At 35.8% G+C, this 22,597-nt stretch overlaps 1 protein-coding gene across 2 annotated transcripts in view; it reads left to right on the top strand.

Moving 5' to 3' along the window:
* The window catches only part of ZBTB10 (zinc finger and BTB domain containing 10), a 36,970-nt gene extending 14,963 nt beyond the window's left edge, over nucleotides 1–22,007 (top strand). Inside the window, exons 3-6 of one of the 2 annotated variants that reach the window (XM_080802680.1) lie at nucleotides 10,633–10,731; nucleotides 15,146–15,250; nucleotides 15,455–15,627; nucleotides 15,898–22,007. In XM_080802680.1, coding sequence (XP_080658806.1) covers nucleotides 10,633–10,731; nucleotides 15,146–15,250; nucleotides 15,455–15,627; nucleotides 15,898–16,203 — 683 coding nt within the window. In that variant the 3' untranslated portion in view covers nucleotides 16,204–22,007. Of the gene's footprint in view, nucleotides 1–10,632; nucleotides 10,732–15,073; nucleotides 15,251–15,454; nucleotides 15,628–15,897 lie in introns of both variants that reach the window. The other variant, XM_080802679.1, reaches the window with a different exon arrangement.
* The last annotated feature ends 590 nt before the right edge of the window (nucleotides 22,008–22,597 follow it).

Raw genomic sequence — 22,597 nt, 5'->3', positions numbered from 1 at the left:
TAAAGATTTTATTTATTTATTTGACAGAGAGAGAGCACAAGTAGGCAGAGAGGCAGGCAGAGAGAGAGAGGAAGCAGGCTTCCTGCTGAGCAGAGAGCCCGATGTGGGGCTCGATCCCAGGACCCTGGGATCACGACCTGAGCCGAAGGCAGAGGCTTTAACCCACTGAGCCACCCAGGCGCCCCCCTCCCCAGACTCTTAAGCCTAGAGTCTGGGGTGCCTGGGTGGCTCAGTTGGTTCAGCGACTGCCTTTGGCTCAGGTCATGATCCTGGAGTCCCCGGATGAGTCCTGCATTGGGCTACCTGCTCCTCGGGGAGACTGCTTCTCCCTCTGACCCTCCCCCTTCTCATGCTCTCTCTCTCTCTCAAATAAATAAATAAAATCTTAAACAAAAAAAAAAAAGCCTAGAGTCTGTAAACCACAGCTCTAAATAATATCTTCTTGCCACATACTACTGAAGCTCATTTTTGGATGCCTCATAGAGAAGTGTTTTAAGATACCAAGATAAGATGGTATACCCAGAAATAATATCAGGGGTTTTATTTAGATTTTTTTTTTTAATTTTAAACTAGTATATTCATTATTTGACTCACTACTGCAGTTTGCTTCAAATCATTTTTTATATATGAGGGTATTTGAAGGTATAACTTATAACTGTCCTTTTTACTGTTTTATTGGAGTTTATGGGAAAATTAAAACTGTCAGGAAAAAACTAAATTCTAGGTAATAAAATAGGAAAAGAGGTATTATTAATGAGTTTCTCTGATAATACAAAAATTTCAAATCCTTGTCTTAGTGATACACAACCAGAAAACAAATTTCTGCCAAATAAAGTATTTAAAAATACGAGATTAGGAATTAAATTATAGGAGTAAATGTGTAATACCTAAGTTGTTTTACAGAGTGTGTTCACACATGCTGTTGCCTTTAATCAGAGCAAGTCACGTGTTAATCTTACTGTTGATCTTTTGATGCTTTGGGATTATTTTCTGAATCTAGATTTTTCAATTTTATGTCAGCCACACAAGTTGCACCCATTGTAAATAACTGCTCTGTATGTGTACACATAAATTTAATTTTTGCGTGCATACATACTTCATTTTGAACAGACATTTTTTAAATGACAAGAAACATCAGGAAAACAAATAAAATACAGCAATAAAGAAGTTAAGTGTGCTAGTAGAGGCTGTTAATATAGTTGCCCTAATTAAGCTTTTAATTGGCTCTAAGATGCTAAGCAGCCTCTCAAAGGAGGAAACATGCCAGTTCTGGAAGATGACAAACTTCTCTGGTACTGAATTTTGGGCTTTTATATAGTTGATACCATGTAGCATAATAAACAATATCCTCAAAAACGTTTTTAGTAAAGGAAGCAGTAGATTATATAATTGATTTTTTTTATCTTTAATACAAGCTGATAAAATTCTATATAGATGATTTTTTTCTTAATGTCATACAATATTCAGATGCAAGGTGATTTTACTTGAGCAAAGAATTTAGAGTTTTAAATCTAAAAGTTCCTTTCTTTCTTTTTTTTCGATTTTATTTATTTATTTGACAGAGATTGCAAGCAGGCAGAGAGGCAGGCGGAGATGGGGGCGGGGAGCAGGCTCCCTGCTGAGCAGAGAACCTGACATGGGGCTCCATCCCAGACCCCAAGATCATGACCTGAGCGGAAGGCAGAGGCTTTAACCCACTCAGCCACCCAGGCGCACCCCTAAAAGTTCCTTGCTTTCATCTGTACTTTTGGGGAAAACAGTATTAAAACATTTACAAATTTTTATTAATCCTTAAAAGTAGAGTTGAAATCAGGTTTCAGTTTACAGTTTCAATTTGTTTATTTGCCTTTTGGTTAGAAAGCACATAATTTGAATATTTAGAAGACAACCTTGAACAGAAAGCCCAAGCTAAATATCTTTAAGATATTCTAATGAGTCGCATTTGAAGCAATGAATTACTCTGTTTATAGTCAACGCTTTAGAGTTCTATCCAGCACTTCTGCTCTTCTATGTTTTGGATGATAATTGATACTTGACATTACTTTCAGATGTTGCAGAATCCTAAAATGCTTTCTAAATGATTAAATTTTTATAATTTTGAAAACTGGCCATCACATTTGAGACTAATATTTTGACCATGTCATATAAATTTACTGTATAAACTATTTAAAATGTTTAAAAACCATGGAACTTGGCTTTGTTTAAGGAGATGTGGGCTTTCAACTCAGTTTTACTTGACTGTAACTAGCCTTGAGTGTATCCCACATTATGACACTAATGGGCAGAAAGAAAGATTTCATAATTCTGGCATTTTGAAATGAGTAAAAACTATCTAGAGCTTTTTCTTAATCATTTTGGCAACAAAACCCAATCCTCAGCAGCAAAACCAGCTATTTATATCTTTTACTCATTTCTTTAAATGTGAATATTCATGTTTTGTGCAGAAATACTGTTCTGATTATAGATGCTACCCTAGACCCCACTGGGAGTATCGTAGTTACTATTTTCCTAAAATCTGAAAATTACTGCATCCTACATCTTACTCTAAGCATTTCAGATAAATTTATGGATCTAGATTAGTTTTTCTTTGTTCTTCTATCTTAGGGGGTTCCAGATGTTCTCTACCTTCAGGCATCCTTTTGGTTGGATGTTATGAAGGATGTGCTACAAATGACAATGTTACTTTTCTTCAGAAACTGTTAAAATTGGGTGTTAAATGGTAGTTTGAAAGCCTGATGTTCATTTTAAAAAATAAAGGCCCATTAGTACTTTATGGGCTATAAAATATAGTAATACGTAAGAATCTTCCAATGTTTAATCTTAAGAGGATGACAGTAGGTAGTAGGAATATTTTTTTTTTTTTTTTTTAGATTTTATTTGTTTATTTGACAGAGAGATCACAAGTAGACAGAGAGGCAGTTAGAGAGAGAGAGAAGCAGACTCCCTACTGAGCAGAGGGCCCAATGCAGGGCTCAATCCCAGGACCCTGAGATCATGACCTGAGCCGAAGGCAGAGGCTAACCCACCGAGCCACCCAGGCACCCCAGTAGTAGGAATATTCTGACATCTTTTTTCCCTTCTTTACTTTTCTTCTGCTAAGTGTTCCTTTCCTTCCCTATCTGCCATGTTTATCCCAAGAGATGAAGGTACTCATTATTACATACAAGTTACAAACACTAAAGAAACAGTCTGTGTGGCCAGACCTGGTGTTGAAGCCGCCTGTGGACCAGTTTTACAAAAGCACTTTGAGTTCTGCCTGCTCACAATATCAAGTAATCTAAACCCTTTAAATGTAGATCTTGAGAGATCTGTAAAACTGAAATTTTAATTTCTGACATCAGCTTAATATTCTGGGGGTGTCTTCATTCATCGTTTTACATTTCCAGAAAAGTTACATTATAATCAAATGCTACTTTCCTGGAATACAAGAAAGAATATCTTTCCATATCATAATAGGAAATTTAGTAATTAAATTTTTTTTAAACCCCCCCCAAAAGTAAGCGTCTTGCCAGATGATGTCAAGATTGAGGAGTTCCTTACCTGGAACTTGTTCATAATAGGATTGCTGTGGGGTAGAAACATAGCCAGTGTCATGTGACCAATGTTAAAATAGTAAGTACGGCAAGGGGTGCAATGGGAGACTTGGTGAAAGCTATATAGAGAAGGCAGTAATAAGAATTGGATCTTGTGGGGCACCTGGGTGGCTCAGTGGGTTAAAGCCTCTGCCTTCGGCTCAGGTCATGGTCCCAGGGTCATGGGATCGAGCCCCGCATCGGGTTCTCTGCTCGGCGGGGAGCCTGCTTCCTCCTCTCTCTCTCTGCACCTGCCTCTCTGCCTACTTGTGATCTCTGTCTGTCCAATAAATAAATAAAAAAATTTAAAAAAAAAAAAAAAGAATTGGATCTTGTGTAGGAGTTTCCCAGGAGAGGGAGAAGGGCATTCACTGACTACAAGGTGGCAGGAAGTCAGGGCAAGCAGGTTAAAGAATAGAAAGAATGTAATGGGGAATGAGGTTACATAGATACATAAGAGCCAAGTTGTGATTCTCTTTGTTCTGCATGGTAAATTTGTGGATTTTACATACTGAGGCCATGGGAGATTTTTAACTAGAGATTAGGTCGTTTATATTTGCCTTTGGGAAAAAACATTTGGAGGGTGTTCATGGATTAAAGTGGGGGAGTGATCTGGATAGACCTTTTAAGGACTAATGAGAGCAGAAATAACAGCCTTGTTTGGGTAGTGCAAAGAAGAAACAGTAGAGCTTAGTCTAAGATGGGGCAGTCACTTGAGTCAGTGGGGTGTGAATGGAAACTACTGTATGTTGAATATCTAGGCTGCTGTAGGAACTGTCAAGAATGCTTTATATATTTATTTGTAAGTGAAGTTAGTCCAGTGAAAAGTGGAAAAAACCCGATCACAATGAGTAAAGAAGAAAAATTATACCTGTTTCTGAAAAACAAAATAGTTCTGAAACTGTCTTCAGAGAAGAGAAACTTGATGTTGGTATATATTTAAGTGAAAATGAAAGTGGGGAAAGGTCTTACTGAGTCTCTTGAGCTTTGTGCAATGGAGTTAATTTCTAAAACCTTGATTTCTGTCTTCTCTCATTTCATTCTTAAGAATATTTGTCTTTTGGGGCGCCTGGGTGGCTCAGTGGGTTAAAGCCTCTGCCTTCTGCTTGGGTCATGATCCCGGGGTCCTGGAATCGAGCCCTGCATCGGGCTCTCTGCTCCGTGGAGAGCCTGCTTTCTCCTCTCTCTCTGCCTGCCTCTCTGCCTACTTGTGATCTCTGTCTGTCAAATAAATAAATAAAATCTTTAAAAAAATTTTAAAAAAAAAAGAATATTTGTCTTTTAAGAAAAAAAAATTTTTTTTAAAGATTTTGTTTATTTATTTGACAGAGATCACAAGTAGGCAGACAGACAGGCAGAGAGAGGGGGGAAGCACGCTCCCCGCTAAGCAGAAAGCTCAATGCGGGGCTCAATCCCAGGACCCTGAGATCATGACCCGAGCCGAAGGCAGAGGCTTCAACCCACTGAGCCACCCAGGCGCCCCAAGAAAAAGAATTTTTAAATGATTTTTTAAAAAGATTTTATTGGACAGACCGCGAGAGAGGGAACACAAGGGGGGTGGGGTGGGGGGGGGTATGTAGAAGCAGGCTGATGCAGGCAAGGCTCAATCCCAGGACCCTGGGATCATGACCTGAGCTGAAGGCAGCCGCTTAATGACTGAACCACCCAGTCACCCTTAAGAAAATCTAAGTTGGTCTGCACCTGCCTCATGTTTGGAATTTTGAGAACCGAAAGAAAATCAGGGAAACCTTCTTCCCAACTTAGTTCTGTTTAGCACTTAGAGTCAGGTGCTGTGCTACTCCCTACCAGATGATCTGGAAGCACTGCTAACCTGTGATCCCAGGGAAACCTGTAACCACAGGCACCAAGATTAACCTCACTTAATGACACCTAGATTTATATTCTACTTTACATTTTACTCAGTATACTGATGTCACTTTTCATAGCAGCTTTGTGAAGTGTGCAAACATTACTCTATTTTATGTGAGAAAAATAAAGTTGATTGTTAGAATTTTGAGGAGTAGGAACTGAGATTTGCTTTATCATTCCTTTTCTTTCCATCATGTTACTCTGGTTTTTTAAAAATCCATGAATAAGAAGTCTTTCTAAAAAACATGGAAAATATGGTTAATCAGAATTCTATTAAAATGAACCTGAAGAGAAGACTGCTTTCAAGGATAGACAAACATGTATGAACTATAAAGAACAATAGTAGCTGATATCTTGGTACACTTAAGATTTTGGAAATGGTTTTATTAAATAAAGAAGTTAGTAAAGTGAGTGTTGGTTTATCCCAGAGTGTAAGGTTTATTTTTTCATTTAGCAAAAAAGTATATGAAATATCACTAGGAAACTAAAGATGGGTGTACTTGACTTCTTCGCTTTTATTTCTAGCATTGCAGATTGTGGGGATTTGGTTTTTTTTGTTGTTTCGGGTTTGTTTTATTACTTGGTATGTGCCAGGTCCATAGCTTTGGTGTAGATCATTGTTACCTCCTGAAACTGTTTTAATAGCTCTTCAGAAAGGTCTTTTGTTGTTAGCAGAGATATCTTAGCCCTTTTTGCTAAGTTTAAATGAAGTGGAGGATTTCCATAGAAAGGTCACAAACGTCAAAAACCAAGTATAGAAGAATTTATTTTTTAATCCTATAATTTGGAGAAAAAGATGATGACCAAGAGTTAACTGCTTTCACTTCCTAGGGAAGCAAAATTCATTTCTGTTTCAAGTGAATGGTTGGTTGCCTCACTTCTATCCCACTTAACATCAGCTGATTAAAATGAGTTTCTAGGCAGTTTGGCTGATTTCAAATAAGGTACAACAGTGATAACAATGTATTGATTCCTGAGTTAAGTGTGCTATTTATGAAAGTTACTATCAACCTGGAAGCGCTCACCTGTTCTGAGATTTGTTTTTGATATTAATAACCAAGTGATACCTTTCAAAAGAGTTTGAGAAAAAAACACGGTACACAGGAAGAATATATTTGTCATCTGTTAAGCTTTCAGGTTGAGGTGTTCTGTGCTTAGTATAGGATTAAAGATGACAAATTAAATTCTGATACTTAAGAGGTAGGGTTAGGAGACAGGAAATGTCTATTTTAAGAACTAGCTGAGGAAGCCTTCAACAAATCACTATAGAATGTTACATAAATAGAAGCACCCTGCCTGTATTTACAAACCCACTTGGCAGAATTTTAAGAAGTGCCCTCTGAACAGACTGTACACTCCAGAATAGTGACTCCCCCCCCCCCTAAGATTTTACTTGAGAGAGAGAGCATGAGCTGGATGAGACGCAGAAGGAGAAGCAGGCTCCCAGCTGAGCAGAGAACCTGATGTGGGGCTCAATCCCAGGACTCTCAGATTAATGACCTGAGCCAAAGGCAGATACTTAACCAGCTGAGCCACCCAGGCGCGCCTGGAATAATGAGTTTTTAAAAAGATACTGGGAAACCCTAGTACAGTTGTTGAATATTGATTTAAATTTATTATAGAAATATATTCACCTTTTCATAGGAAAATAAAGCCACTAAATTTCAGTTAATCATTTTCAGTTTGTGGTTATGTTTTAGTGTTTTTTTAGGACCAGAAAACTGAAAAAGTATTCCTTAAATACCATTAATTAAAACTAAACTACTAATAGAGGTTGAAGAGAGAAGAATATTCAAACCAACATTTAGAAAAAAGTGTCTTGTCATGCATTGTGATGAGTGTTGGGAAAATAAAACCTAATGAGTACCCCTCCTCTCAGGGGACAGGTAAAGGAGTCTATTTGCTGTTGCTCTCCTCCACCTGAAGTACTTGTTCATTCTCCTGACTTCCAAGCCGTTTACTCTAGGCAATAATCTGACTTTTTACTCTTCCAGCTTTTATTTTCCCTGTAAGGTGGTAGATGCTGTACTTAAGTATCTGTCTTCAAACTTCCCTCTATATGTTGATTGTCTTTGCTGTCTCCTAAATACCCACACATTTGCTTCAGGATTCCAGAATCCTTCTCTTTGAATTTCTTCAGTACTTTTAACTTGTCCCTTTCTTAGTGACTTATTTCAGCATTTAAATGTTTATTACTTCTCCTTTTAAAAAAATACTCTTACTCTGTGTCTCCCCCTTTGCAACCAAATTTCTCAGTTTATATTATGTAATTCTTCATCTTCTATTCACAATACAGGCCACTCTTAGTTTTTTCACCTTGCCCCACTGATTTACCAGTGTCACTTGCTCTGAGATCACCGGTGACCTCCTAGGTGTTCAGCATTTGTTGAATGAAAGTATTCCATGTTTCAGTCCCTAGCTTAAATTTTTGGCAGCATTGTCATGATGGACTACTTCTTGAAATAACTCTTTCCTTAAAATCTGTATCAGTTTCTGGTTTCTTAAATGCTAGGATTCATCAACATACTGGTCATAGTTTTTTTCCTCATAGTCTCATCTGTTTAATTCCATGGCCTTATTTACCACACACATTCTGACAACTCATTTTTATCACCAGTTTAAGCATTATATCTGTATAGCCTTTGGTGCTAATTTCTCCACTTAGGAGCTTAAAAAAAAAAAAATTAAAATTTTGAGTGTTTGTTACATACCGGCTAGAGCTAAATGCTTTTCTTTATTATCATTTGGTCCTTGGATAATAATAATAAATATAAAGTGCATAGATCTTTCCCTGATAATTTCCCTACTTTTATAATAAAACAGTTCTCAATCTTTAGTAAGCATCAGAATCACCTAGAAGGCTTTATAAAATGCAGATTTCTAGGCCCCACCTCCACAGTATCTGATTCAGTAGGTTGGGATGGGGCCTGAAATTTTACATTTCTAGCAAGTTCCTGGATAATGCCCATGGTGCAGATTTGGGAACTACACTTTGAGGACCACTGCATTTAAAAAGCAAAATAACCTGCTTCACAACTGTCAAACAGCTGGGATATGGCAGAGCTGAGAATTGGTCCCAGGTAGTATCTAGTGTTTACCCACTTAACCTACTATTCCCACTCCAAACATACAAACTCCTTTGTTAGGTGTGTCAGACTCAGTATCTTCATAACTACCTAAAACTGGTCCTCTTTCATTAGTATTAGTATAGGATGGAAGCTTCCCTCATTACTTTCAAACCCTGCCTCTCCCATATGCAGTCTCACCAAGCACTGTCGGTTCTTCTTCCACAACTGCTTTCTTCATTTGCTGTTGCCATCAACCAAGTCAAGGCCACTGTTGGTTCTCATCTGGATTTCTAAAATAGCTTCCTAACTAGTCTCCCTGCATCTCCTTTTGATCTCCTTTAAACATTCATACAATACCAGGCATAGTCTTTTTAAAAGGTAAATGAGATTAATACTTTGTTTAAAATCCTTTTACTGGTTTTAGAGTAAAGGCCAAAATCTTTACCATGGCCTGCAGTGCTCTTAACTATGCCTGCTTGAGGATCATTTATACTATTCTTTCTCTCCTTCATTATGCAATTATGTAATCCTACTGGCCCTTTAGAATATAAGTGCTAGAACTATTTAGTGTTTCGGGGTTTTGTAACTATGCACTAGAACCATCATTGGGTGGTATTCTGTTGTATAAATGTACCACGGTTTTATTTGCCCACCATCAATTGTTTTTTTGAATCAAGTACCTGTTGTATATATAAAAAGGAATTTGTGTGTGTTTTCTTCGCTGTTTGTTGTTTTTTTTTTTTTTGAGACGACAGAGGACAGATTGTCCATAAAAAGTGGCATTTTAAAAATGTCTTCATATGCTTTTTTAAAGATTCTATTTATTTGAGAGGACAGTGGGAGGAGGGGCGGAGGGAGAAGAGTACTCGCTGTGGAGCAGGGAGCCCAACCTGGTACTGACCCCAAGATCCTGGGTTCATAACCTGATTTGAAGGCAGACGCTTAACCAACTGAGCCACCCAGGTGCCCTGTCTTCAGATAACTTTTAATTTGGGGGAGTAGATAGTACCAGTGGGATGATGCTAGGTGCACTAGTAGGAGCCCGAATATTAGGACCCTGTATTCTAAACTAAGGAGTTTGAAGGTAAGCCTAAACGCTGTGGTGAACCATTGAAGATTTTAAATTAAGGGAGCAACTTAGGATTTATGTTTAGGAAAATCTCTCTGGCATTATGAATATAAGTACTAGCATTGTATTTTGAAACAAGGAGACCAAGAAACTATTTCAGTAATTCACTAATCCAAGAGAATGGTGATGGGTACCTGAATTAAGGCAGGGGTGGAGAAACAGAAGGAATGGAACAGATTCAAAAGAAAACAGATTGTAACCAGAAGTATTCATCTCATTAGTATATCTTTTCTTTTAAGCTGCCTCTCACATCCTTTCCATACTTCAAGATTAAGGAATGAGTTCTTCTCTTAAGTCTCCTATTCTAGCTTTAATTGGTCTTTTTCACTTCTGAATCAATACAGAAAGAGTAATGTTTTACACATCTAGTACTTAATACTAACAGTAGCAGCTGTCATTGGGTGCCAAACTTCTTAATTTGTAAACTTGGCTTGCATTATCTAATTAATCTCTCTTTTTTTTTTAAGACTTTATTTACTTATTTGAGAGAGAGCAAGAGAGCACAAGCGGGGTGGGGGGGGTGGGTACAGAAGAGGGAGAGGAGAAGCAAACTCCCTGCTGAGCAGGGAGCCTGATGTGGGACTCGATCCCAGGAGCCTGAGATCATGGCCTGTGGCAAAGGCAGCCACTTAACCAACTGAGCCACCCAGATGCCCCAATTTAATTTCTATATCAAATCTATGATGTGGTTGGAAGCATATACCAGGAAACTGAGGCACATCCTCACATAGCCAGTAACCTAATTCACCCTGCCTCTTAAAGCTTATTCTTATCCAGTACACTCTTCTTAGAACTGTTGAGTGTGCATTTGTTCTTGTGGTTGAAACCATGTCTTACGGTTTTGTGCCTTAATAGCATTAAGCACATAGTAGATACTATAACTTGCAGATATTTTTCTATTTAGTCTCCATAAGAAACGGTACCAAGAAAGGAGTGGTTGATGATGGCTGTAGTGTAGTTGTAAATAACAGATTATTCTACATCTCCTTTTCAGATCTGGATGGTGCTCTACTCTCAGGGCCAGATTGTGATAGGAATGTGAATACAAATTTATTGGCTGAAGCCGGCTCCAGTCAGGATGGAGGTGATGCTGGTAGGTACAGTAGGATTTTAGTAAGAGTATATTATAAGAGGATTTGAAGATTGGGAAGTGTTTGTGTACATGATTAAGGACCTGTTGCAATTTCTTTCCCTTAAAGGAGAGTATTAAATGTAAATACTTTAAACTTATGTTAGCTGTTTATGATAAGACTTTGGAAGCCTGATCACTACACATGGAAGGGTGTTTATTATTGTTTGAGGGAGCACTTACTTAGGGCTTTAAAAATTCATAAATATCAAGTAATTAATAGAGCTGGTGACTTCCTGCTAGTATATACGTAGCATGAAAATGGTCATTATCCGAATAGTTGATTAATGTATTTAATTAACATTGATGTAAAAAGTATGGTTGGTAATGGAGATAGAAAATGTTAATTCTAAATAGCAGTATTTCTATCAGTTGTACTTTGGGGGGAGTATCCTACACATAGAGGGAGAGGGTCCATAAATATTCCAGAGAACAACATGAGTATAAAGAAATTAGGAACAGAAAAAGCTTTCTTTAGAGAAGAATGCCAAGCTAATAAATACAGAATGACAATTGAAAAAAATACCCCACAGGAGATAATTCAAGATCATCTGTGGATGTTAAGCCACTATTGATGGGCTTATCACAATGATTGGGCAAAAGGCTGTTGTAATAGCATATTCACATGGTATCCATGTAATCTCACAGATTACTTCAGTTACAAAGAGGGAAAGATTGCTTTATAATAAAAAAAAAAATCGGAAATACCATGCCTCTTGTCATAATGCATTAGCAACCACACGACATCACCCATGTAATATTCTTGCCAAAACGTTTAACCCAGATCTAATCACGAGGGGGGGAGAACATCAGACTGGTCTATACAAATCCAGCTAATTTTAAAATGGATTTTAAAATGTTAATGTCATGAAAAACAAAGCAGAGGAACCATTAGATTGGAGCAAACCAACTAAATGCATTGTCAGTCTTGATGACATCAGGGTTCTAAAATGACTAGGGGGCATTTGGGGAAAAGTTGGGAATTTGAATAGTATGGATTAAATGATGGACAATTTTAAATTTCTCAGATGTGATAAAGGTACTGTGGTTATGTAGGAGAAAGTTCTAGAAGATACTTGGCTATATTGAGGGGTGAAGCAATGATGTGAAGATTTTCAAATAATACATAAAAGGTGTGTGGATTCATAGAAAGCCCATGTGGCAAAACTAACATTTGTCGAAGATACACAAAGGGATATAGATATTCATAGATTAAACTTCTCATAGCTTTGGAATTCTTTAAAAAATTGATGGGGAGGGGGACAGCTTAGGGGTACTCCGTTTTCACAGGCTTCTGACCACAGTTAAACCATGTAATTTTGAAGAAAAGAAATTGCCTTAAGGTGGTTTCTCTTAACTGTTGAAACTAATTTACAGAAAGTTTTGAAATGAGCCATTTACAGATCTATATAGGTTGAATTTTGAAGACTTTTTCCTTGTACAAAAAATCACGAATAGTGCAAGGTATTTTATTTTTGGTTTAGAAATCTGATTGAAGAATGGGTTTAGACAGGGTATGTGAATTCATACACAGTTTTCATTTCTCCACATAAATATTTTCAGTGGAGAATGGTCCATAAAATTCATCTCCTTTTCAAAAAAAGTAAACTCTTGATTTAGAGTCATTTCTCTTTAGGGGACATTTTGATCCATTTTTGTTTTTGCAACTGAGACCAGCCTTTGTCTTCTGACTTTGACTTCAAAAGAATGCTGCTTTCTTTTTAGTTTGCCATTATGGAAAAACGTACCCTGAAGGATATTACTGAGCAGTGAGCACAATTTTCAAGGAGAACTTGAATGACCTTAATCATCTTTCAGTGATTGTATTACAAAAGCAATACCTTTGTCAATCTGCTCATATACTTCTAAATAAGTAACCTCTACTGTTTAAAGAGTTTGGCCAGATGAAAGAAGTTTGGGATGAGGTTTTTTGAGTTACCATTTTGTATTCTAGATACAGTGTCTCCTGTCTGTTACCATGGATGCTTTTTATTAATCTATGCTATAGGTTATCCAGAGAAACATGGAATTTCAAGTATTAGGAACTTCTAATTCTGAATTTGGGGTTATCAGTTTTTAAATTTTTTTAAGATTTTTTTTATCTGAGTACAAGCATGAGTGGGGGGAGTGGTAGAGGTTGAGGGAGAAGCAGACTCTGCACTGAGAAGGGAGTCTTATGTGTGGGGCTGATCCCAGGACCCTGACATGGACTTGAGCTAAAGGTAGATGTTTAACTGACTTAGCCACCCAGGTGCCCCCTATAAATTATTTTAGGGCTATTCTGTTCTTATATGTAATGATAATACTAACTTGAGGGTCTTAACATATCCAACTTGATTTCTGGCAGTAGTTTTTACAAGTATTTTGAGCAAGTCAAAAATACATACGTGTTAGCATATGCTAGATACACTTACTCAACAAATAACTGAAGGGGTGTATACTTTGGACATTAGAAATACAAAGGTGAGTAAAACAGGCACAGCCCTTGGTCTCAGAGCTTAACTTTTTTGCACTGATTTGATCAAGAGCTATGAGTCAAAGCTCAAACTTTATTTAGAAATGTAAAGCTGAAAATTGATAGATTTGTGTTCACAGGCTACTACCCCTATCCTAATTTCCATTCCCTGCCCCCCCCCCACCCCACAGATACCGTGTCTCACTTCAGGATTCTGAAAACTTTCCCTCAAACAAAAACAGATTGTAGTTTAATTATATAATTATGAAATCAGAAGGCTTTCCTAACATTTAAAAAATGGGTGAAGGTATTCCAAGTATAAAATAATTTACATTATTAGTAATGAAATTTTTAAATACCTTAGGGACCTGTTTGCATTGTTGGGTATTGATACTTTCATCGAAGAGGAAATACTGAGTTATTTTAATTTTTAAGAGAAGTGGGGTATCTGGCAGATAGATGGAGGAAAATGAATTTTTAGAAAACCTATTTTGGCAAGCATTCTTTAAAAAAATCCATAGTTTTCATGGAAGGAAAATTAATAAATTAATGCACAAGTAAACTAGCATATAGCCTGGAAAGGAGTGTTCAGGCAGAGGAAAGAGTACAAAGGTCTTGCAGAGGGAGCCATTTTTCCATGAAGGAACAGTACAAAGGCCAGTATGCCTGAAACAGAGTGGCCCAAGGGGGTGGTTAGATAAAGGGCTAGATTTAGGTAAGGCTGTATAAGATACTGTCAGTCTTTGGTGTTTTTATGTTTGAGATGGGTAGTCCTTAAAGGCTTTTAAGTGCCAGGTTCTCACTTAAAAGTTCTGAAACAATTTCCAATTGGTGGGTTGAGAGCAAACTGTAAGAGGGCAACAGTATGAACTGGGATGGCTCTGATGGCTATTGAAAATAGTCCACAGGTAAGAGTTAATGGTTGATTGGATCAGGGTGGCAATAGCTAGCTATGGAGAATTCTGAATGTTTACATTGTCAAGAGGATTCCTGGATCCAGGTAAAGCCATATATATTCAAGAAGGAATCCTATCCAGGGGGCACCTGGCTGGCTCATGCTGGAGCATGCGACTCTTGATCTCAGGGCTGTAAGTTGGATCCTCACTTTTGGGTGTAGAGATTACTTAAACATAAAATCTTTTAAAAAAGGTTGGGGGGGTGAGGTAATTTTTATCTTCGCTAGTCTGAAGATCCTCAGGTACAGATTCCGTAAGGGACATTGATTATTTTAATTCTACTTTTCGATTTTCATTCATTTAAGGATGGAGTTAGAAAGAGGTTTTGATGAACCCCACGAGGGCCTAGTGTGTCTAAAACAACAAGCAAGGGTATAATATAGCAAGAACCTTGCATTTGTAATTCCTTGTATTTATATTTCTCATTCTTAGTCCATTTTTCTATACTGCTAAGTCTTAAAACAAGATCATGTGATTGTTTTGGAGACAATAAGGGGACTATCCTCCTGTTCCAAAGCTGTGCTATAGGGCGACAATTAAGAGAGAGTTTGGCTTTGAATATGTTTGAAATTCAGTATAAAAGAGTAGTTTCGTGTGGTCTCCATACACTGTTAAATATTACTGAAATATATTTTACTGAATTTTTCCCTCCCTATGGTTGTATTTTAAATTTTAGTTCTCCTATTTAAGATGCTTGCCAATTAGGGTATTATGATAATGAAGTATGAAGACATTTCTGTTTCGGACTACAGTGTAGAGATTTTTATCTAGCTATTTATAATAAGCTATCATAATACTTAAACAGTAAAGTTATTTTCTGGGTTTCTTCAAATTTTGGTAAGAGACAGATCTTCATTACCATCATTACATCAGAATCACTTTTCAATTGCATTAGGTACTTCACATGATTTCAAGTATGGCCTGATGCCTGGCCCTTCAAGTGATTTCAAGTATGGATTGCTGCCAGGTACTTCAAATGATTTCAAGTATGGATTGATACCAGGTGCTTCAAACGATTTCAAGTATGGATTATTGCCGGAATCTTGGCCAAAACAAGAAACTTGGGAAAATGGCAAGTATTAGTCAACTAAACATCTATGGGAATTTTAAAATGATTTTTCACAATTAAAAGCTTTCCGTGTCCTGGGTTTTAAAAAATCAAGATACTGGTAGTCCTATAATAATCCCTATTCTTAGGTATAGACAAGCTTTTGACAGCAGTTTTGTTTAATATATAATTACTTTTGTGTGTGTGTGTTCTTTTTAATTCTTAAAGGTGAATCATCTCTAATCATGAACAAGTTAAAATGCCCTCATTGTAGCTATGTAGCCAAATACAGACGAACACTAAAAAGGCATTTGCTCATTCATACGGGAGTCAGATCATTTAGCTGTGATATTTGTGGAAAACTGTTTACTCGCAGAGAACATGTGAAAAGACATTCCCTGGTAAGTAACTTTAAATACATATAACTGGTCTTTGAGATAAAATGTATTTATGTCAGTGAAGTTTAAGGTATTTTAACACTGTTACCTGAAATTTAGGGAAGGTTGGTTGTTAAATAAATTGCTTTAAACAAAGATTGATTTATGAACTGAACTTCATACAGAAAAACAAGCATACATTCACTTACTGTTAAATGGGTGGTTTAATTGAATGGTTCAAACGCGTTATTGTCTATACTGTCCTTATATTGGATTTTTCCCCCCTTTAATTAGGTGCATAAAAAGGATAAAAAATACAAATGTATGGTGTGTAAGAAGATCTTCATGTTAGCAGCCAGTGTTGGAATAAGACATGGATCTCGACGCTATGGTGTTTGTGTAGACTGTGCAGATAAATCACAGCCAGGAGGGCAAGAAGGTGTAGATCAGGGACAGGATACAGATTTCCCTCGGGATGAAGAATATGAAGAGAATGAAGTAGGAGAAGCTGATGAAGAGCTGGTTGATGATGGAGAAGATCAGAATGATCCATCTCGGTGGGATGAATCAGGAGATGTTTGTATGTCTCTAGATGATTAACTGACCTATACTCCTCAAGGATGCTGCATTTGGACATAATATGAATCGACAATTTGAATTGTTGAACTTGAAGGCTTGCAAAATATGGTACATGCTGGATGGTAGTTATGTTGCTGTGAAAACTGTAGGGTCAAAAAGCCTTATAGCAAAAAAAAAAAAATTTTTTTTTTTTTTATATTTGCACAGGACTGTACAGCAAACAACCTTGTGGTTGGATTACATGGAGTCCCCACATCTTCAGTCAGTTATCAAAGTAAAAATATTTTTTATTTATAGGATATACAGTAACTGTTTGGGTCCTACGAATATATTGTACCTATCCTTAAAGAGGTTAACATTCATGTGTCACTTTAACATGAATGAAGAAAGTCCATTTATAAGACTACAGTGACAGCTGACCCAATTACTCTGTCCATCAAACCACTCAGGCTAGTTTGTACTAGTAGAGTTTTGTTTCTATTTTTATTTTTATTAATTTTATTTTTTTTAATACAGATTTTCAGTGAGGGGCCTTTTCAACCCCATTGGTTCTACTTTTCTGTATTTTTCCATTTTAATTTGCTTCATAACTTAAACCAAGTCTCTTCTAGTTTAGGTATTATTTCTCAATTTTGTGCTGATGGGCATGTTTATAAGAACTGGAGAGGTAATTTATTGGAATGAACTAACTGACTTCCTCCATTCCCCCTTTCCTTTTTGACATGAATTTTACTACTACACAAATGAAGAAATGATGTTGCAAAGTTAACGTGGCGAAGTTGACAAAATACCACTAAAATGATTATGATTTAGAAGTAACTTTCTCCTGCTGCTCTAATCTGATAAATGGTTATTACATGACGTTTTCTGACATGGTATTCGGTTTTGGGTATCTGTTACTTTGGCACTATTCTTGTTTGCCTCTTTATATTTTTGCCAGTGTACTATACCTCAGTCCTATTTGAAAAGACAGAAATCTAATCAAAAGAAAAGTCATAGAAACAATAAGTAAAATGATTTGTTTCCTAATTTGACCTCCATGTCCAGTTTGGTTAGCTTGTTATGCAATATAAGTGAAATATCAGGTTTTTACTCCTGTGCCCTTTTTATCATTAAAAATAACAGAAAAAGTGCATTCTCTTTTGTTTGATACTTACTGGGATATTGAGCGTTTTGAAATTATGATAGATAAATATTTTTTCAATTCCTCAAAGTTTTACTACAACTTCATAGATAGTCTTTCTGGTAGTCACCATGATTCAACTGTCTGCAAAAGTCTTAACAAATAAAATATTGAGAGGCTTTACAATTACTCTGTTAACTAAATTCTTTAGGGTACAAGGGGTGATATTAAATTGAAATGGTCAGATTTATTGAGTCTGATGACAGATGAATTAGCTGATTGTTAAACTGACAGCAGCATTTCACATAATCAATATTAACATGCATGACATTTATCAGGAACATATTGTATATTATATAAGATTGAGGGATATCCTATTTTCAGCTTTCTTTTAAATAGAAATTGAGTATATTTTCCTATTTTATATCAGGTCAGTAAATTATGCTATTTGTGTGGAAAAAATTGCAAAGTACACTTTGACAGACATAATCCTTTGGTGCTCCATCTGATCAAAGTTGCAAAGTTGATACTTTTTTTAAGAGACAAACTTTCTCATTGTCTCAGATTTCGGTAGTGTAATGATTTCATGTTAGACATGGATGTTTTCTGCTAGGATGAATCAAGATAAAAGTACAGTTACAGGCTTAGATACATCTTCTGTCATCTAAACTTTATTGTAGTTTCTACATAACTGTAAAATTGACAGGAATAGTTTGGTTTGATTTTTGTTTAAGACTGAAGAGTACATCTTATTCTCCGTGTTCTAGACAAATGAGTATAATGTCATTCTGGTGGGGTCCAAAGTAGACGTTAGTTGGGCAAAGATACTATGAATGAAAAAGTATTTTAAACTTAAAATGTTCTGCTTTGTGAATATGTAAGTATAGTATAAAGATTTCTTTCATCCCATTTATCCCCCTCCTTTAAAATAAACCATAGTTTACAATTGGTAGATCTGTCTATATATAAATATATATTAAAGAGAAAAGATATATATCTGAAGATCACCTAAATCTGCTTTATTAGACTACAGTTCACTTATTACATAGAAACTGGACTTGGCTTTACATTCTTAATGTACTTTTACTTTTCCTCAAGATATGAACTTACACTCTTTAAACTGAATTTTCTTTTACTACTTAAATCATTTATGTATATCTGGTAAATTATGACCAAATTTTTGTTAGACTGCATACAGTAAATTGAAATACACACTTGGTACACTACGGGATTGTTGTGATTTTGTTTTGGTTTTAGTTGGAAACAAAGTTTGATGTAGATGGCTTATTACTGTTAATTTAAAATATTCTATAATTGTCCATTACCTTTTATGTTGTATTGTGACAGATTTGGCTATATTTTTAGTCAACTGAAATATACTTTAAAAGTTTTGTTTTTAGAAAGGTAATCCAAAGGAATGTTTATACTCGAATATATTAGCCTCAGCCTATATAAAAATTTCTTCTTTAAAGTAAACATTTTACCAGAAACAGAATTGACAGATTTTTCTACTTGCTGACTGCCTAACTTATTTGTTTCATGATCTCGAGGGACTGCCTTTTCCCTTCTAGGTCTTTTTAAAAAATAGTTTTAGTACTAAGGTATACTACTGGACGTTTCTATTTTTTTTTTTTTAAGTATATTCTTTTTGTGACTTACAGTACAATTTCAGGAAGTTGATAGATACTAAGAACTTACAATTGGTCTCAGAGGTGACAATGGAATACTCATAATTTTGTCTGTGGAGCCCTGGCAGAATTATGTGTTACACATTTGCTGAATTTTTCTCTTGTAACTTATATTTTAAATGAAACCTATTTTAGAGCTTGTAATTTTAATGAAGAGGAAAAATATAAACTGTTTCTTTGCTATTTACTCTAGTAACAGACCCTCTCATATAAATTAAGATCATGTAATCTTTCTTAGGATTCTCAGAGACAGTTACTTCCATATGGTCCCTGCTTTGTCGTTGTTACTGGCCCTCATTTTTCATATTCACTAGATATGTTGCTAATTGTAGCACCCTAGCAACTAAGAGCTTAAAAAACTGTAGGAAGGGGAAACTGAACACTGATAAATGGCTTTGAAATTTGGGGGGGAAACACTAGCTGGTTTTGGTAGAGCCATCCTGATGGAGAAGAGGGAGATAGAACGAGCGAATTCACAAAAATGCTGTAAACACTGGTACATAGTAGAGGCCTAGTACATAGTTCAGTATTTGTTCAATAATAGATGCAAACCAGGAGGAAAGGGGGAGGAGACAAGATGAAAGGATCAGGGTTGGGAAACTATATTCATACAACGAAGTGTAAAAGGCCTGAAGATGACTGGAGTAGTATACTATGGGGGAAAGTGTGATGGAAGAGGAGTTTTAAAAAGTCATAAATTTCAAAACTTTGGTAAACTTTATGTGTATTTTTAGGATTTTGTCAACATAGAGTTTATTTTTCCGAATAATTCCAAAAGCTACTTTTTTTTTTTTTTTTTTTTTTTTTTTTTTAGTGCCTACATGTGCCATTGAGCTTTACATTATTTTCTCTAATTCCCGATAAGGTAGGTGCTACTGTCTCCATTTTATGGAAGAGAAATTCTCCAAGAAATCTGCATAATATAACTTCCCCAATATAACACAGCTACTAAGTGGTAGAGCTAGGTGGGTTTTGACCAGATTAGATTCTGAATGAAGCCCATGCTCTTTTTAGGGGGCTCTATTAACTGCCTCATTAAACAACTTTTGTAGAATTTCAGTGCTTTAAAGAAGTTTCTCTGTGGAGACCTATTTTCCCTGTAAACCATCTACATTAGGAATTTGAGTCTAATCTTTCCTTCCTCAAATACCCTTATCACTCTTTTCCTCCTAATTCAGCAGTTTTGTCACTTGACTATAAATAAGATACCTGACCTCAGTGTAGCACATGCTATTAATTGGCTGTGGCATTTTTATTTTTAAAAGGATGGTTTTAAAGTGAAGAACTAGATGTGAACCCCAGTTTTTGTGCCGTTCAGTCACCCAGATCCTTAAAACTTAACTATGGTACATAATATATGTGCTTAGAACTAACAGGTGTTTTTTTGTAGTCACTTTAGGATTTAAAGTGGAAAATTTTTTTCCTGCTGTATCCCTGCTTTCAAGTGAAGTTGAACCGTTCTAGATAGTTTAAAATGTGTTAGGGATAAGCACACTTAGATGTTTTCTAGCCCGGAATTTTAGGACATTGGGTACTTATTTGGAGTACACTGGCTATTGAGAACAAGATTTTGGGTTGAGGAGAGAGGGATGGTTGAGGCCATGATGAAATGGGAGAATCAGCATTTTAAACACTGTAAACATAACGCTTTCTTCTGCCTGCTGTTTGTAAAAGCTCTTTGGGAAGATCTTTTACGAAGACCAATTTTTTTAAATGTAATTTACCTACCTAGTATAAGTGTCCTAAGACATGTATGTAAACTTCCAAAACTGTTTGTCTGTGTATTTAGAAAATACACAAGAATCTTTATCAAACCTAAAAATATAAACTTGTGAGCACTAAACTTGGTTCTGGCTTCGTGAATTTTGTTGACTCTGACATTTAATTCAGATTTCTTTGCATTAAAAGTGTACTAATTTAGACTAATCGGGGTAGTGGAACACCTTTGTAAACTTATAATTCAGATTATTTACTTAAGGTTTACAAGTTTGAATTACAGAATATTAGGGTTTTTTGGGTTTTATGTCTTCATATGAAGTGCATAAATGACTCAGACTACCTCCTAGTGATGCCTGGAGAACTGCTCTAATAGGTAATAGTGATTTGTAATCAACATTTCACCTATCTTTTCATCTTTATGACTTGTTGGGGATTCTTTACAGGTCTTAGAAGACATTAAGATATTTCCCCTCTAATTTACATGTGTGCATAATTTTGTAAGTGGTTAAAAAAGGAAATGTAAATTACTTCATCCCATCTTTATTGCATATTAGCAGACCAATAAATTACTAGTAAATACATGTTTCAAGTCTTTGAAACTAATAATATAGAGAAAACATACTTACTTGGGTGTGTTTAGGTTTTTGTGGTGGTGTTAGTAATAGAATAAAGGAAATCAGAAATGACTAGATAGACTTTACTAAGGAAATGAGAGTTTTGTTTGGAGAAGGCTGTCCATGTAACAACATAAGGCTTGGTATATTAAAATTGTAAAAGAGCTGTCATGTGGCAGAATAATTAGGTATACTCTGTATGGTTCTGAGAGGTTAAGACTGGGACCACTTGGCTCAAGATTAAAAAGCAGCTTTTAATCATCAGCAAAAGATTAAATGTAATTGCTTCAGAAAGAAACCAAATCTGTTGTTTGAGATGTTCTAGAGCATTTTGGCTAAGGTAATATTGACCAAACATTCCTATCTATAGGTTTTGGTTTTCTTGCTTAAAAGTTTATGCACCATTGTAGTTAACCAGCTTTTTGTTTTGCTTAGCAAAAACACGGATAAAGTTATGCATAAATATCTCATGACACCAGAAAGACACAGTGGAAATTTAGAAATCATGCTTAACTGTATAGAAAAAATTGCTATTTGAGCTTTTTTCTTTTTCACTTTGCAAATCATCACAACCAATATTTGGAAGTTGGTGTAGGAAATTAAATTACTGGACCCATGGTTAAATGAGAAAATTAAAGGTCCTTTGGGTCGTAGCCCTTTGTCATAAGTTTTTTTGAGTTTTGAACTAAAGAAAAAAAAAAAAGAACCACAAATCTATTCTGTTAAAGTGAATAAGAAAATAGGTTGTGTGACTGCATGTTGCCTTTACATGTTAGCGATACTACCTTCTGTCTGCCAGCCAGATACTTTTTCCCAACACAACCAAAGTTTGGCAATAAGAAATTAACTAATCTTCCAAGCATAATTAAGTATGTTTTAAAATATTAGTGCAAGATAAGCAAAAGACAATTTTCTTGGCACATGTCCCAACACTGAGTAAGAAAACACATAAAATATTGCAAGATAATTGTAGAATGTTTCAGGTTAAAATTTTGAGAGCAAAAAGGAATTGAAGGCGAGAGAGGTTACTACAGTAATTTTACAGTCAGTTTTGGGATCCAGGATTTCTGAACTTCATTTCAGTATTTTACCTGTATTCAAACCCGTTTGATAAATGATTTAAGATTGGGGAAAATGGAAATTTGGAACTACAAAATATATTCAGATGTAATTCCTGGCACATAAATCTGAGCTCAAAGTTAAGTGATTATTAAAAGATATCAGCAACTTTTATGATTTTGCTTGTTAGTATCTAATAGCATATAGTTAAC

The sequence above is a fragment of the Martes martes genome, assembly GCF_963455335.1.
Source record: "Martes martes genome assembly, chromosome: 4".
Taxonomy (NCBI): Eukaryota; Metazoa; Chordata; class Mammalia; order Carnivora; family Mustelidae; genus Martes; species Martes martes.
This window is presented reverse-complemented; position numbering and strand designations above follow the sequence as displayed.